The following is a 14,100-nucleotide window of genomic DNA, read 5'->3' on the forward strand; positions in this document are numbered from 1 at the left end:
GCTGAAAAATCTAGCTTTTTGCTACATGATTTCTTTTAAGTAAACCTCAGTTGAATCAGGCTCTAAACATCCTGTGATCTTGGGAAAAGAGGCTAGTGGATTTCTTGATCATCATGAAGACATACATAAAGCAGGGACACAGGTTAATAGGCTTGATTCTCCCTTTGTTTAGGTCAATCACTAATAAGCATTAAGTTCTCTGCAAGGCACATTTAGAGTCACTTTGGGAGTTGAGTATTAAATGGAATTTTCATTAGAGTCTCTTCCAGAATTCAGAATTTACCATTAGTAACTGATTTTTGAAAGAGTCTCAATGCTGCATAATCAGATAGGCAAAGCTTTATGAATTGGGGCTAATTTAGAAAAAAGGCCTGTTTGAATTACTGAGCTTTCAGAATGAGAGAATATATTTAGACTAATGTAGTTTTATTACTTTCAAATCAAGCCAATAAAAGTGTGCTTTCAAGAGACAGTCTGCAAGTCCCCCAAATTAATAAATAGTCAGGACTTATTTGTAATCAGTTCCGTTAAACTCCTTAAGACATTATTTTCATAGATGTAATAGCAATCTTTAGCATTGTCTTTGTTAAAAGGTACACATTCTAGATCAAAGGGGTCTGAATGAATGAAAGCACACTACATCACATTACAAAAAACAGCCTTACAGATATAAGGCCTTGGGAACTTAGAAATGCCTGATTCCAATGGATATATCATTTCATCACTTTAAGCAGGCTTCCGCTAAGGGTTTCCTAATTTTATGGATAAAAAATAGGGAATTTTCATGGAAGATCTTCCACTAGGGAAATGGGGCACCTTATCTTGAAACCAAGCTAACATGCTGATTTTAGGGGTTTTGGGTCAAAGGTTAGGAGAAAAGGGGGGGTTAGTTGGAGGAAGGGAAGAGAGGAGAAGAGGGGAGGTGGGCAACATCGGAGGGAGGACCGAATTATTTTAGACAGTTTAATACAATCTTTGCCTTAGGGTTTACATCCTGTGATCATCTGGTTTTAAATACAAAAGTAAATAAAACATTCTACAAGAAAAAATTTAAGAAGTCTTTCCCTGACTTATTATACTTCCTCATTTATAAAACATTAGCTGAACGTTGGATGTAGCCCTGGGTTAAGCTTTATTTATTTTACAGTGGATTTTATTTTCGAGGCTAGGTTGTTGGACCAAAAGATATTTGCCAAAAAGCTCATCTTAATTTTGATGATGAAGAGTATAAGTAGGCAAATTTAGGCTCACTTTCGGGAAGTGAAGTGTTCATCACTGGTGTATTCTTGTCAGGTATTTCCTGAAGATGGGACTGTAGAGCATAAAATTAGCTGATGGATGCCCAGAATTTACTTATTGGCTGAAGGTTGTGCAGAAAGCCAATGTGAGTAATTTCAGAACACAATTGACTGTAAGTAGCCTCAAAGATATTCCTTAATGGAACCCTTAAAAGTGAACATATTTACTCAGATTAACAGCCTGGAGTAGAGCAAATCCTGTCTCTTCAACTACTGCTGATAAAAGAGGAGGAGAAATGGTCATTTCTTGGGAAAATATATTATAAAATATCTATGCATTTTTAAACTCAAAGTGAGAATATTATTAATTTCTTTTCATCTTTAAAAAATTTTTTAACGTTTATTTTTCAGAGAGAGAGAGAGGGAGAGAGGGAGCACAAGTGGGGGAGGGGCAGAGAGAGAGGGAGACATAGAATCTGAAGCAGGCCCCAGGCTTTGAGCTGTCAGCCCAGAGCCTGACATGGGGCTTGAACCCACAGACTGGGAGATCATGACCTGAGCCGAAGTTGGACACCCAACCGACTGAGCCACCCAGGCGCCCCTAATTTCTTTTCATCTTATGAGTTCTCTCCCTGTCTTCAAAGCCAGACATTATACTCTTGCAAAACTTTATTTAGTTGTTTTTGATTTGAAAAAAAAAAAAATAAATTCGTTTCTTGAAAATGCCAAAAAATGAGGAGGACAACCAGACACTTGGATGGTAACAGGCTGTGAATGTTGGAATTTGGTTCTAATTTCAACTTAAACTTCTTGTTGCATTCTGTTGGAATCCTGGGAGGGGACAGGAGCTGGGCTGGGTGCTGAGCTCACTGGTCCAAGGGCAGTTACCTTGCAGCCTTCACACGTGATGCAGCGGTAGTGATACCCCGTGGCTTTGTCACCACACACTACACATAGCTCGTCCTTGTCTAAGTAACTGGGGATGTACCCTGTGACAAGGAGAAAAAAGGAACGTGAGAAAACAATATCATGTTAAAGTCAAAGACACACCCTAGCTTGGAGGAGTGAAGGAGGATAAAAAGAGGACAGGAGGTAAGGTGTGGCAGGGAGGAGGCAGGATCAAACTGTTTCATACATTTGAATACAACTTTTGTATTGGGGTTTATATCTTGTGATCATTTAGTTTTAAATGTAAAAGGTAAATAAAACATTTAAATGAGAAAAAATTTAAAGTCTTTCCCTGATGTAATATACTTGCTCAGTATCTTATACTTATCCACTATCTTATCTCACACGTATAGAGTTGATACTAGGCCCAGGATTTCCGAATGCCTTAGAAATAGGTGTGACCACTCTTGCTGTGCAGGTAGGAATATATCTGAAGTCTGTTGGATCCAATAAATCATGCAGAGAGGGCAAGATTTGAGATGTCTGGAATGCTCTGGGTTCTGGAGAACACAATCTCTTTTGTAAGGCTTATTTCAGAACTTTTTCTTAGAAGACTGGATCGACTTTGGACTCAAGGTACCATGCAATAAATTCAGAAAACTTCATAGCTTGGAGATCGTCAAGTACTCTTGAGGTGAACAGGTTTTCAGAAGTTTGCTTGGCCTTCCTAGGGGTCACACTAGAAATTAAAGCATAGATCTTCTAGCCAGATCTCCTAACTTCTAGTATAAGTGATGATGATATTTTTCTAAAAATAGACAGTTAACTTTAAGTAGAATGAACAAGCCATCTAAAATTTTTATTTTTGGTTAAACTTGTGACATTATGACACAAAACCCAACAACACTGGGTAGTGTGAAATAATAGAAGCTCTATTTATTAAGAAAAAAAGAAAGTCCATGGGGCGCCTGGGTGGCTCAGTCAGTTAATCCTCTGACTTCTGCTCAGGTCATGAGCAGTTTGTGAGTTGGAGACCCGCGTCTGTACTGACAGCTCAGAACCTGGAGCCTGCTTCGGATTCTGTGTCTCCTCCTCTCTCTGCTCCTCCCATGCTCATGCTGTCTCTCTCTCTGTCTCTTAATAATAAAGAAACGTTAAAAAAAAGTTAAAAAAAATAAAAAGAAAAAAATAAAGTCCAATTATGGTAACTCTCTTGGTTAAGTGTCCTGTTGGTTTATTAGTTTAAATTCCTTGGCCCAGAAAACTAAAGTTTAAAAACACAGACAGAAGCAGCCCACTTCCCACTGGTCTTCGCCTCTTCCCCTTCACTTGTAGACAGTGTCCAAACACAAGAAACTGATTCTGAAGGGCAAATTCAGTTTCGTTTGGTATCAGTGGTTTACCACAGATGCACACAGCTTTAGATAAGTGCAAAAAGTCAAAATAAGGTCTGCTTTGTTGGGACGTGGAGAAGGGAGGGGCTGAGATAACAAAATAATTCCTTCCTTTGATCACAGCACCTTGTGAAGTTCTTTGACTTGGTAAACTCTTATTGGTTTCAATAAAGATTAGCCAGGTTGAAATGACAGATGACTTACTGTATGTTTTACCATGACATTTCATAGATTCTTTATTAAACTAGGTCCGAGAGGGCTTACTTTTCAGAAAAAATATCCATAAAGAAAACAGAAGAAAATGAGTCCTTTTCACAATTTCATAGAAATTACTTTGCTCAGATTTTATTTTAGAAAGATGGTCCCTCTTGGGAAGGAGACAAATGACTTCAGAGTAATCTGGTAATGTACAGGATTATCTTCTTAAATATCACAGCTTTTCTTAGTTTACTTTTACATCATGCCAACCATGAGTCATCTGTTGAATTCACTTCAAGAGTTTGAAAAATCTCATCAGACATTTCTAAAAAGAGAATTCTGGGAGGGATCTTCGCAGACAAAAAGGGGGCTGGAATGAGGGATGTGCTTATTCAATCATTCATCTATTCATTAATTCAGAAAACAGTTATTTACCATCTACTAGGTGCTTAGCACAATGGTTGGTGCTAAGAATATAAAAACAAATTAAGACATGGTTTCTTCCTTTGGTAAGCATAAGTGTAAAAGACTGTGTTAAATTTCCAGTCCTGGTCATTCTTTGGTGTGAACAGAAAAGGTGAAAATGAAGGAAAGAACATGAAAGACGCTGAACATCACCGTACAGGAATACAGAGCCCAAACTACAATGAGACACCATGTAACATCCTTGAGGATGGTCATAATAAAAATGACAGACAATAACAAATGTTGATGAGGATATGGAGAAATTTGAACCCTTATATGTTGCTCGTAGGAATGTAAAATGTGCTTTAGAAGAGTTTGGCAGTTCCTGAAAAGGTGAAACATAACCTTACATATGACCCAGCAATTCCGCTCCTGCATATATACCCACGAGAACTGATAATAGGTGTCCACACACAAACCTATTCATGAATGTTCAAAGTAGCATTATTTATAATATCCAAAGTTTGGAAACAACCCAAATGTCCATCAAATGGTGAGTGGATAAACAAAAGGTAGTATATTCATACAGTGGAATATTATTCAGCTGGAAGAAAGACTAAAGTACTGATACATGCTACAACATGGATGGAACGTGAAAACATTATGCTAAATGAAAGAAGCCAGACATGAAAGGCCACATATTGTATGATTTCATTTATATGAAATGTCTAAAGCAGGCAAGTCATAGTCAGGAAGAAGGCCTGGAGGGACAATGGGAAGTTACCTGCTAATGGGTACAGAGTTTCTTTTCAGGGTGATGAAAATGTTCTAGAATTGTATAGTGTTGTTGGTTCCACAACTCTGAATATACTAAAAACCACTAGAAACAATGGTTTTTCATGGATACGTTTTGTACACTTTAAATGTGTGAATTTTATTGGTATGTGAAATGTGTTTCAATAAAGCTGTTATTACAAAAACAAAGAAATGAAGTAAAAGAGAACAGTTCCATTTGACAAATATTTATGTGGGTATACAATGTGCTAGGCAATGTGCTAAGGGTCTAAAGATAGGCTAAATTTTAATTCTTTCAGATCAATAACAGATCATCTGCATATAATGTCGTAGGCACTGGGTTAGGGCTATGTCCAGAATCACAAAGGGGAAACTCTTTGAGGAGCCTTCCTGTCTACCCCCCAGCTCACGTCAAACTTGGTGCTCCCATAAACTCCTTGTGCTTCCCCGACAGTAGTCCTTTATAATCTACATTATAACTACCTTTGAGTTTTTCTTCTCTTTGACCACAATCGTTGATTCACTATACGTTTGTACAGTTCCAGCTAGAGGGCAGGGATCAGAACATTCATGCTGAACCCCCACTGTCTATCTAGCACCTGCTTCCTCTGACAGATGGCATCATGGCTTTTAAGATCTCTGCCATTGACCAATGGTGGAGAAAGTAAGGAGGAGGGATGTATCTGGAACTTGCAGATGAGCAGACTTGAAGCCTGGAGGTATGCCTGAGAAAGCTAAAAGACCTCAGAAAAGATTTCTCAAAGAGGTGATAATGCAGAGGCAGGAGCCCAAATATCAGGCCTAATGAAAAGTTCATTAGAAAGTTTGATTTTTGGTAAAGAAAATGAGATTCCACTCATTAAAACTAAGACATCCAGATTGACACTCATCCAACACTTAGTGATCTGAGGGATGCATGCTCACTAATCAACTGGACTTGGTCCTGCTTTCTTTGCTCTGATCACTAGGTTCCATACAGTGAGATAGGACTAAAGAGAGCTTAAGGGCAATACCATTTTCTCACAATAGAGAAATGAAAATCACTATGACCAGGCATTAAGATGCCATCACCAAAAGAAGAGATTTGCAGTCTGAATTTTATATTATGTGCTCCACTTTCTACTTGGGGCTATATAAACCACTATCCATTAACTCAAGAGTGTTTGCTTCTGGGTAAGTTTCCCATTCCCCTTTACACAATCATTAACCTTAAGTCCCAAGGTTGTATATACCACTGTCTGCTAGGTAGCTGATGGTGCTGTGGCTCAAATTTAATAAGAAATCTAACAAAATCTACAGGAAGACTCACTAGGTGTTGATTTATTCCAAACACAGTTTTGGGAGTCCCTCCATAGAAAGAAATAACGCAAAATATTCCAACAGAGCTCTGTGCCCAGAGAAATAACTAGTTACCAAATGTGGGAGGGGGAGAGTCCTAGGGAAAATGGCTAGAGATAGTCTGGACTTAACTAACACCAATGGAATTCAATGGTCACTCTTTAGGAATCAAAAGCAACGTGTGTATAGTTTCTCATAAATTTTCTTTTTACATAAAAATTATACAAGTAGTGCAGTTCATGATAGAAAAAGTAAAAGACAAAAATGAACAAAAAGCAAATTTACCTATCAACTCTCCACCACAGTGATAAGAACTGTAGCATTTTGATATTTCTTCATCTTGGACTAGTATGTGTGACCGTGTGTGGCATGTGCTTGTGTGTGCACAGAAACACAAACTTCTAAAACACAAAGTAATGTTTAAACAACAAAGTAACCCAATTATTAAAACACACAGTCTCTTTAACAAATGGTGCTGGGAGAACTGGACAGCAACATGCAGAAGAATGAAACTAGACCACTTTCTTACACCATTCACAAAAATAAACTCAAAATGGATAAAGGACCTGAATGTGAGACAGGAAACCATCAAAACCCTAGAGGAGAAAGCAGGAAAAAAACCTCTCTGACCTCAGCCGCAGCAATTTCTTACTTGACACATCTCCAAAGGCAAGGGAATTAAAAGCAAAAATGAACTATTGGGACCTCATGAAGATAAAAAGCTTCTGCACTGCAAAGGAAGCAACCAACAAAACTAAAAGGCAACCGACGGAATGGGAAAAGATCTTTGCAAATGACATATTGGACAAAGGGCTAGTATCCAAAATCTATAAAGAACTCGCCAGACTCTACACCCAAAAAACAAATAATCCAGTGAAGAAATGGGCAGAAGACATGAATAGACACTTTTCTACAGAAGACATCCAGATGGCCAACAGGTACATGAAAAGATGTTCAATGTCACTCCTCATCAGGGAAGTACAAATCAACACCACACTGAGATATCACCTCACACCAGTCAGAGTGGCTAAAATGAACAAATCAGGAGACTATAGATGCTGGAGAGGATGTGGAAAAATGGGAACCCTCTTGCACTGTTGGTGGGAATGCAAACTGGTGCAGCCACTCTGGAAAACAGTGTGGAGGTTCCTCAAAAAATTAATAATAGATCTACCTTATGACCCAGCAATAGCACTGCTAGGAATTTACTCAAGGGATATAGGAGTGCTGATGCATAGGGGCACTTGTAGCCCAGTGTTTATAGCAGCACTTTCAACAATAGCCAAATTATGGAAAGAGCCTAAATGTCCATCAACTGACGAATGGATAAAGAAGATGTGGTTTATATATACAATGGAATACTATTTGGCAATGAGAAAGAATGAAATCTGGCCATTTGTAGCAACATGGATGGAACTGGAGAGTGTTATGCTAGGTGAAATAAGTCAGGCAGAGAAAGACAGATACCATATGTTTTCACTTATATGTGGATCCTGAGAAACTCAACAGAAGACCAGGGGGGAGAACAAAGGGGGGGGGGGAGTTACAGAGAGGGAAGGAGGCAAACCATAAGAGACTCTTAAATACTGAGAATAAACTGAGGGTTGATGGGGGGGTGGGAAGGAGGGAAGGGTGGGTGATGGGTATTAAGGAGGGCATCTGTTGGGATGAGCACTGGGTGTTGTATGGAAACCATTTTGTCAATAAATTTCATATTAAAAAAACAAAAAAAACCCCCACTATGTTTGTTATTACTAATATGTAAGTCCAAGACCATAGCTTTAGAATCACAAATTTATGGAAATAAACACATAAAGATAAATAAGCAAATAAATGAGAAAATCATACAAAAAATAAAACACACAGCTTCCTGGAAAAGGTGGATGGAGTAAATATATCCATGTTAGGAAAGCTATCTCCTGTTCTCTTATAGTAGAGGTTATGTACAGTTGATCAGAATGAAGACTTTGCAGTTCTTGGTATCAGGTGCACATGGTAGAGATAAAGGAGAAAGAGGCACAGGCCACTTGCTTCTCATGTTCAGGAACCAACTGTAATACAGTTGGACTCTGTGTTGCTTGTGGGACATGCCTTGGGGTGGGGCAGGGAATATTAACCAGAGTTAAGATGTAGGTCCCTCACCATTTCTCACTCTACCTCATGATTTGCCTGCTCTATCTTCTGGTGTTGGCAGTAGGATACTGAAAACTTCTCCCTCCCTATAAATTGTTGAATTATCGTTCAGCAATTTATGTACATAGTTGAACTGTTTGACCTTTAGGTTTTTGTGAATCCTGGAATCCAATGATAATTCAATCTGTGAGTGGAATGGCGTCTTCCATTTTCTGACTCTAGTCTGATAGGTGATTTGATTTGTTCTCTTATTTCTCCTAGATTATGTTTTTGGTGGGTAGATGAATAGGTGATTGAATATGTCTTTAGTAAAATCATCACGACTTTTACAGAAATTAAGTTGGTAGCAGTTGTTCACATGGTCATACCCGTGTACCCCACCCGTCTTTCTTTTCTCTAAAATATAACTCAGAACCATACTCTTTACCCAAAACAGCCACCATAGGCAATGATACATCAATTATTATGCGTAAGTCCATTGTTCATCATTAGATAACTTCCATCAGGGAGTAACATCCCACACATAATTAATAGGTAGGTGAGGTTCTCTTAAGATTATAGTTGACAACATCACATGCTAACTAATTCTCCCAGGGAACTTACCATTTCTTGCTCTCCTATTTCCATGTTCCCATCTTTTTACTTTTCCATGCTTATCAAATAACCCACATGCTGGCCACTATGCCCTGCTAAGGAAAATGCACATGTAGTGCAAATTTTGTCACCAGGAATGGACACTAAATAGATGTCCGTATTTGGTTCCGTCTAGAAACAAATATGAGAAACTGAACCCTGGAAGCCATGCTGCTCATTTGAGAACTGCATCTGCACATTATCCCAAGTGACTGTTGAAAAAACATCGTTACCAAACACCCCATAAAACAAGACCAATATGTGGTAATCCAAGGGTGATATGTTTTCCTCAGCTCTTACATGCTCAGATGTATTATTTTTTTAGACTAATAAACTATGCTGCCACTTTATCAAGCATATTATTATGAAAGCAAACTCCATCTGTTTGTTCAACAAAGACTTAGAGATTTTTTTTTTAGTTGACACTTGGCAATGTCTGCTTAATTGCCAAGTATTATCCTGCATGTAGAATAGGTTGACATGGTAAAATATTACTAACATTTTCAACCTATTTTGTTAGCAGCTTCTTTAAGATCTAATTCACATACCATATAATTCAATGGCTTTTTATATATTCATAGAGTTGTGAAATCATCTCCACAATCAACTTTAGAACAATTTCCTCATCCCCCAAAGAAACCTTGTACCTTTAGATGTCACCTCCATTCCTCCTATCCCTTTCACCCCCTCTACTCTAAGCAACCGCAAATCTATGTTCTGTTTCTACAGATGTCCCTCTTCTAGATATTTGTTACAAGTGAAATGATACATTTTGTGGCTTGTGTGACTGGCTTTTAACTTAGCCTAAGGTTTTCAAGGTTTAACCATGTTGTAGCTAACATTAATTTCAAAAACTTGATTCTCAGAGGGACTTGGTGTGTGAAAAGGCAAAGTTGTGTATATTTATGCTGGAAATCATGCAACAGGCAGTAAGCCTGGCTTCTTGGTTTGCACTAGATTCAAGCCTTTCCCATGTATGAGTAAAATCAGAAGGCTGTCTAGTTTAATTCTCTTGAGTAAATTATAGCATCTCAGGTCCTTGGAGGAGAAACACACAACCCTTAGGGAATAGAACATAAGGCAGATTAATCTTAATGGCACAAGGTGCTGCCTGGGAAGGTAGATCTCACAGAAGGGAGAGGAGCAGAGTTCAGAAACCATTCCCCATCTGGCCAATTTTACCTTTGGTATAGGACCCTTTGCCAAGCAAAACTGTCTAAAAGGAGCAGTGGTTATCGTTGGTGGTGGGAAATAATTTGGACAGTTTAGAGAGGTCCATGTTGCTGATTCATCTTGTGGAACTATCAACTTAAAACCATCGAAAGATCCTAACTAGTTTGGGTCAGGTTATCAAATGAGACTATATATTAACACCCCTAAGGAAGCTAAGTCTTTGGCAAGTTGAGTCATTCTTTAAATTTTATTTTATTTTATTTTAGTTATTTATTTTAGAGAGGGGGGAAGAGCAGAAGTTGAGAGAGAGAGAGAGAGAGAGAGAGAGAGAGAGAGAGAATCTCAAGCAGGCTCCATCTCATGAGATCATGACCTGAGTTGAAATCAAAAGTTGGATGGTTTACTGACTGAGCCACCCAGGAGCCCCTAATTCTTTCAATTTTATATTGAACCTTCTCACTTCATCCCACAGCTCAGATCCTTCTGATTTAAACTTTTTCTCCCACTAGCACCTTCTTCCCCATGTCATTTCTTTATATACGTAAAAAATCTTGAATGGCTTATCTCTTCATCTTTTCCCAACATACTAATGCTGATCCTTTTACATTTAATTTTTAGTATTAAGCACCAAGTTTTGCATCATGTTTATTTTGACTCTCTGATAAACACAATATTAATCCATCTGTCCAGCCAGCCAGCCAGCCAGCCATTTATTTATTTAACAAACATGCATGGGCCTAGTGGGTAAGACACTGGGTACAAACATGAAATGGCATTAACTTTAAAGATATTCTTTCATTGCAGTCTGCACATTTCCAGCAGAGTTGCCCCAGAAATTCCCGTTTCACCAAATCTTTCCCCAGAACAGCAGCCACCTTTCCATGTTCCCCACTACCCTGATGGGATCCTTGAACATCTTTGCTTTCCTCCTTGCCCTCTGGCTGGCTAGGCCCTTGCTACTGGGGGATGGATAACATGGAGTCCTAAGTCTTCCAACTCTAAACCACCGTGGGGAGAGAAGGGAAAAGGAAGCAGGAGGAGGACCAGATAGAAGTTGTTGATTCAGAAAAGGGGAGAAGACATGATGACAAGGGACTCTGGGATCCCACCGTCTGGAAATCTTAGCACAGAAAAGGGGCAAAGCAAGTTTCAGATTATTTCTTCTGACTCAAAAATTCCTGAAACTAAAATATATCCATTTTTAGGACTAAATTTCATAGTCCAGTTTCATGTACAAGTCTCTAGCTAAACTTTCTTGTCCCTGTCTCTGTAGACTCAAGTAAAGTAGCTGACATAACCTTTTGATCCATAATCAGAGCTAAAACACTTGACGATGCAAATCACTGGGAAAGGGAATAGATTGGTATAATGAGTTTCGGTCAAGATTTTAATCAAAGGGGCACACACACTGGCAGTCCACAGTGTTTGGATTGTGGAGCGTTCAAAAATCTCAGCTAATTTTTAAAACCAGAACATTTCAGATGACATCCAGATTTCCTGCTTCATGTGCAAAATCAGAAGATCTGGCAATACTGAGTCCAAATTCGCACAGGGTGATGATCAACTAAACTGAGAAGGGCAGTCCATCTATGAAGAAAAAGATATACTTTCCAGTTCATCACAGTCCACACCACTCCCTGTTACACCCCAACCCTGAGGCTATTTATGTTTATAAATGCCATTTGTGTTTATTGTATCTTTTTATAGGTAAAGAAATATTTCACATAATTTTAATTTTTGTCAAAAATGGGAAGACAAAAGTAATTCAAGGAAAAGGAGAGAGAGTATATTTCTTCGTGAAATTTAAAAATATTTTTATCATATAACATACACAATATGTATACTGGTTAAAATTTTAAGTTCAGCAGTCTTTATAAAACAACTGTGCCTTTCTCTCATTAATATCAACTCTCTGCCACTTGTAGGCACTGGAGTTTTAGAACTCCGATACTAATGTGGTCTTTTCCCATTTTAAAAGAGGGGATGGGTTAGAAAATAGGAAGGTGTAATGTATTAGAAGAGTGGGAGGGGAGGAGAGCAGAAAGGGTCACCAGAAATGGGCACTAGTTGCCTCTGATTTTATACTGAGAGTTAATCTATGGCATTGGGCTTCCACAGTTATTTCAGGTCCTGCATGTTTGAGAAAAATGGGTGCCTTTTCTTCATCTGGAAATTGATTCAGAATGAGATTCAAGGTTATGGCTCTAAAAATGTGGACTATCAGCTCTTCAGACTGATGTTTAATCAAGAGGAATGAGTGGTTGCATTTGTCATCAGGATAACATCATTGTTGTGTAAACTCTACTGGTCTCCCTGCAGGTATGCCTCGGAGTCATGACAGATGTGTACTTCACAGAGTGTGAAGTAAAGGAGGTTATTGCCCTCATGGTGCTAATGATCTAGATAGAGTTATAAACAAGTGTATATGATGAAGAGAACCCAAATCCAGACTATAGGAATGAACTTTAACACATATATGTAAGTAGCATGTTGCCTATACATATGTATATATATGCATATATATGTATATATGTTCAAGTGTGATCCATTTTGAAACAACTCGGTGTACAAAAATCTAGACTTTTCAATATGAGAACTGAGGAGAGATTTTTACATTACAAAAAGATCCTTTTACTGCAGATATTCTCTAAATGTTATGTCCTTTAATGCAGTGGTTCTCAACCAGGAGTGATTTTGCCCCAGAGGGACATTTGGCAATATCTGGACACACTGTTGGTTGTCACAACAAGGCGTGAGCAGTTGTATGCTACTGGAATGTCATATATAGAGGCAGGAATGCTGCTAAACATCCTACAAGGCATGGGTCAGCCCTACAACAATGATTGAATGCCAAATGTCCATAGTGCCAAGGTTGAGAAACTCTGGTCTAATATGTATTATGTAATTTTAAAAAAAGTTATTTATTTTTAAGAGAGAGAGCACAAGCAGGGGAGGGGTAGAGATAGGGACAGTGGATCCGAAGCGGGATCTGTGCTTTCAGCCCAGAGCCTGATGCAGGGCTTGAACCCATGAACCGTGAGATCATGACCTGAGCCAAAGTCAGATGCTTAACTGACTGAGCCACCCAGGTGCACCTATATAAAAAAAAATTTAAAGGTGGTTCACACAAATGATTCAGCACTATTGTATAAAACAAGGGATACCTGCCTTTGAAGCCAGGGCCAGTTGGGAGCTGGGGTATTGAAGAAATGTGGTGCTGGTTAAGTAGAAGAAGCTTATGGGCTGTGAGCTGAGTTAGTGACCTGAAGTGATGCAGGCTGAGAATGGCAGGGCACATACTGGGGTATGGGTGACAGTGGCTGGTAGCTGGGAAAAGAGCATCATTGGTTTGGGGAAGTATGGCAGAGAGAAGGATCCATGGAGAAACTGGCCAAGATTTCTGGAAAAGAGGGTGTGGATAGAAGCACAAAAGCCAGAATCAAAATTTCCCTTTAGGGCAGGGAAGCCAGAATCTTCCCTGTGGGGAGGGAGGAGTTGGTGGAGTTAGTGTTGATCTAATAAGGCATGGAAAAGGGTTTGGAACTTTGAGGAGGAGCCTCTTGGTGGTTGTAGAGAGCAGGGAATCATTGCCAGTGAGTGGCTGGAAGCAGAAGGCTTTGAGAAGGCCGGTGAACGTGGAGAGAAGATGACAGGGCAACATGGCAGGAAGTATCTGCAGATGAAGAAATGGGGGGAGGGTGGGGTGACCACTCAAAAGCACATGTGTCCAGGAGAACAGGCAATTCTCTAAAGCAGCCAGTACAGTACAGAGGGAGTGGAGATGAGGGTAGTACCAAGGACAGCGCACGGAAGCTCAGCAGTCATGAAGATCTGGAAAAGGAAGAATATAGACACTAAGTGAGCACTGGTACTTAGTATCAGTATAAGAAGATGAAAGGTCATAT

The 14,100-nt window shown here is 39.1% G+C and overlaps 1 protein-coding gene across 18 annotated transcripts in view; it reads right to left on the reverse strand.

Annotated features, from left to right (window-relative positions):
- The window catches only part of THRB (thyroid hormone receptor beta), a 384,269-nt gene that overhangs the window by 36,445 nt on the left and 333,724 nt on the right, over positions 1–14,100 (reverse strand). For all 18 annotated transcript variants that reach the window (XM_060638542.3, XM_078432406.2, XM_060638544.3 and 15 more), the window contains one exon: positions 2,127–2,227. In XM_060638542.3, the coding sequence (XP_060494525.1) occupies positions 2,127–2,227 (101 nt within the window). The remainder of the gene's footprint in view (positions 1–2,126; positions 2,228–14,100) is intronic.

The sequence above is a fragment of the Panthera onca genome, chromosome C2 (assembly GCF_046562875.1).
Source record: "Panthera onca isolate mPanOnc1 chromosome C2, mPanOnc1 haplotype 2, whole genome shotgun sequence".
NCBI lineage: Eukaryota > Metazoa > Chordata > Mammalia > Carnivora > Felidae > Panthera > Panthera onca.